General features: G+C 39.7%; 1 protein-coding gene across 1 annotated transcript in view; it reads right to left on the reverse strand.

Moving 5' to 3' along the window:
• Positions 1 to 4,108, reverse strand: part of LOC103521345 (uncharacterized protein K02A2.6-like) — a gene marked incomplete at its 3' end in the record, with an annotated part of 9,038 nt that extends 4,930 nt beyond the window's left edge. Inside the window, exon 1 of the mRNA XM_008486454.1 lies at positions 2,146 to 4,108. Within this exon, the coding sequence (XP_008484676.1) occupies positions 2,146 to 4,108 (1,963 nt within the window). The remainder of the gene's footprint in view (positions 1 to 2,145) is intronic.
• Between the last annotated feature and the right edge of the window lie 50 nt (positions 4,109 to 4,158).

The raw sequence follows: 4,158 nt of genomic DNA on the forward strand, positions 1-4,158 counted from the left end.
CTTAGGGTATGGAAGGTCAAAAACCCACAATATTTCATACAAGACCATAAGTGCAGGAACAAATTTATCAAATGTATACCTTACGTCTTTGGTCACTACGATGTCATATTGTTGAACTTCTTTCCAAGAAGGGCCTACAGCGACAATGAATGGGACAATGATCTCCTTGTACAATTCAATGTGTTAAATTCTCTCAGCAAGACAAGCCAGTAAGTATATATTCAACAGAAGAGACACGTGGTAGAAATGATTTTAAAACTTGATCTCATGAAGGGTTCACTGCTTTTCTTGTTCCTTGCACTGTAAAAGTGTGCATGCGACGCAGAAGATATGATATACATACCCTGCAAAGCTGCTATATCTGCCTGATCTTCCCCAACTGAAAAGGAAGAAAACAGACAATACGGGAAAAAATTAATAATTGTTCAATTTCAAATTCGTCCCCTGACCTTGTCCCCAAATTTCCCAGAACCATTATCCAGTGTTACACACTCACCCACAGACATACCCACCAATAAAAAAAAAAAACTCATACATTTTTGATTCTATGCTTCCGTCAGTTGCTCTCTGATAAATGCAGTGTAGTATGCGGTTCTTTGGATTGCGCGTTTGAAATGCGCGTACGAGATTTTCTCGGAGTGCTCTTCGGTCAGCTCGCCAACTCCCTCGATCCATTTCAGAACTTGACGTTTCATGCCGAGATCCCGTTCCCTCATCGCTTCGGTGCTCAGGCGGATCAACAATTTCGAAATTAAAGAATGGTAGGTATGTACCATTAAGCTTAAGGTAGGGGAGGTAGCATATCATATGCCCTGTAGGCATTGCACCTGTCACCAAGAAATCGCCATCTTAGTGTGCTGCTTGCGGCGGGAAATTTTGATTTTTTGAAATTTCAATATTTTCAGATGATAAGATTTTACATTCAAATCGGGTAGAAATTTCTTTTGTCAATTCGTTGAGCTGTTTGAACATAAGGGTGACGAGGAATTCAACATTATTGTTTGAGATTAGAATTAGACACATTCTTTCTCTTTTGACCTGTTATAATTACCTACCTACCTATTATAAACCTTGAATTGTAAAAATAAAACCCATTTAAATTATCTGCACCTTTTGTTCTTAATTTTCCCAAACACCATTTAGAATAAAGAGATGGACAAGTTCTCATTCTCAGTACTCCTGGTGAACCTAGACTTATTGAGCTTGAGATAGCCATGGACCACCAAACAAGAGATCTGAGGTATCATTCAATTTGGCTCTCAGTTGAGACTGTGGCCTTGTTCCTAGAAACTTTGCTACTCTGCACTATAACAGTGGTGGCAGCCCATTTTTTTTTAAATATTTCCAAAGAACTTTGGAGTTCTTTTAGCAAAAACAACCCCCCCACCCCCCCCATGTCATATAGAAGTGGAGAGTTATTGAGTTTTTTAGTTTCTAGCTCATCAAGTAATCTACTTTAGCAATAATAGGGCAAATGAAAACAATCTGTACAATTGAGGAACAGGGAAAATATGTAACAAAATTGTATTATTGTTATATTCTTAAGAACAACAGAATAGGTTACATTTCAAGAAAAGGAACGATGATCATTTTATTGGAGCAAGATACAAGACTGGGAAATCAGGAAGTCACATTCAGAATATGAGCTGGCCAAAACCAACCCAAATGTATACTACATTACTCCCCCCTGAACAGAGTTCACATATGACCTCTTCATCTGGTCTACATGTCGCTTGCAGGTTGACCCATCTCTCAGCTTGATCAAATAATTGAACTGACCAATCTTCTTAACAACTTTACCAACAAACCACTTAGGACCGGGTTGGTAATTTCTGTACTGAACCATAGTACCAATCGGGAAAGAACGCTTTACACATCTTTTGTTGCGTGATGTGTTTTTAGGTACCTTTTTCATCAAGGTCAGGGTATTCCGCATCGGTCTTCCAAACATTGCTTCAAATGGACTCACCCCTGTAGAAGAGTGAGGACTTCTTCTGTATTGAATAAGAAAGTTCTGAATTTTGGACTCCAAGGTTCCACCATCCTCTGACATTTTTCTCAAACTTTGTTTCATGCTTTGCACTCCCCTCTCTGCTAATCCATTTGAAGAGGGATGATAAGGAGCAGAAGTCAAGTGTGAGATACCCTGTTCTCTGAGGAAGTCTTCAAATTCTTTAGAGGTGAATTGGCTGCCATTGTCACTGACCAAGGTCACCGGTAATCCAAAACAAGTGAACAATTGTCTCAGCTTGTTAATTACCCATGTGGAAGTTGTAGTCTTCGTGACAAATAGTTCTGTCCATTTACTATAGGCGTCCACAATCACCAATATCATTTGTCCTTTGATAGGCCCGGCAAAATCTATGTGGATTCTTTGCCATGCACCATCTGGCAACTCCCAGGGATGTACCTCTACCTTAGCATTTTCATTTGCATTCACACTGCAACTAGAACAAGAACGAGCTACACGTTCTATTTCCTTATCCATACCTGACCAATAGCAGTAACTTCGGGCAAGCGCCTTCATTTTTACTATTCCCTGGTGAGCAGTGTGTAATTCATCTAAGACACGCTTCCTGAGTGCAGAGGGAATCACGACTTGTTGCCCTCGTAACAAACATCCATGCTCAAGAGTAAACTGATTGTCCTCATATCCCAGTGATTTGAGACTGGTACCCTGTTCCAGAGCATTTACGATTTTACTGAGGTCAGGGTCCGTTCTAGTATGAGATAATATTTCTTCATACTTCACAGGAATACTGGAAATTTGATTCATCTGAAAAAAAGATGCAGAATCAATATCTTCCTTGCACTTTCCAGTCGGAAATCTTGACAGAAAATCTGCGTTTCCATGATCACCTGTTTTCCTGTATGCAATATCGTAATCAAATCCTGATAAGAAATGAGCATAATTAAATAGCCTCGAGGCTGTGACACTGGGCAACATCTTATTGGGATTAAATATGGAAACTAAAGGCTTATGATCTGTGATCAGTGTAAATTTCCGTCCATAAACAAAATCATAAAATTTCTTCACTCCCCAATAAATGGCTGTGGCCTCTTTGTCAATTTGGCTATAATTTTTCTCACTTGTTGTCAACACTCGTGAAGCAAAAGCAATGGGCTTTTCAGTACCATCTGGTAGTCTGTGGGATAACACCGCTCCCAAACCAACAGGGGAAGCATCAGTTGCCAAGCTGACAGGTAGATTTGAATCAAAGTGCACCAGTACTGTGTCACTTGCAATTTCTTTCTTGACATTTTGAAATGCTTCCTCGCATTCAGTGGTCCATTGGAATTTTTGGTACTTCCTCAATAAAGCATTCAGAGGACTAATCTTGGTAGCTAACTGAGGAATGAACTTGTGATAATAGTTTAGTAAACCAAGAAAAGATTTCAATTCCTTCTGGTTAGTAGGAGAGGGTGCATCCTGGATAGCTTCAATTTTATCATTTGATTTGAGAAGGCCGTGTTCATTGATCACATGACCCAAATAACTTATGGACGGCTTGAAGAACACACATTTATCCTTCGTGAGAGTCAATTTATGAGCTTTCAGAGTTTCAAACACTGTTCTCAATCTTTTGAAACATTCTTCATAAGTCGCTCCTTGAATGATTATATCGTCAAAGAAACAGGCCACTCCATCTATATTGAATAGGATAGAATCCATGAACCTCTGCCAAATGCCCGGCGCTACTTTAACACCAAACATCAAGCGATTTACTTTGAAGGAGCCTATATGAGTGCTTAACGTTTGCATCTTTGCAGCCTCTTCAGTCATACCCATATGCAGGTAGGCTTGATGGATATCCAGTGTGCAAAACACTTTACCCCCTTTCATTTTCATGAAAATATCTTCTATGCGCGGAATTGGATACCTCTCATCCATAACAAACTTGTTTAAAGTCACCTTATAATCTGCGCACAGACGTACCTGTCCACTTTTCTTCAGCACAGGTACTACAGGAGTGCCCCACTCGGAATGTTCCGTTCTCTCAATGATTTTCAAACCTTCTAATCGTTTAATCTCATCTTCTACTTTAGGTCTTAATGCATACGGAACAGAACGAGCTTTCACAAAGATAGGTTTTACTACCTCTTTCATGTGAAAGTCAGCCTGGTGATTAGGAATACACTCAATAGCGTCCGAGAAAA

Source organism: Diaphorina citri, unplaced genomic scaffold, assembly GCF_000475195.1.
Source record: "Diaphorina citri unplaced genomic scaffold, Diaci psyllid genome assembly version 1.1 scaffold5040, whole genome shotgun sequence".
Taxonomy (NCBI): Eukaryota; Metazoa; Arthropoda; class Insecta; order Hemiptera; family Psyllidae; genus Diaphorina; species Diaphorina citri.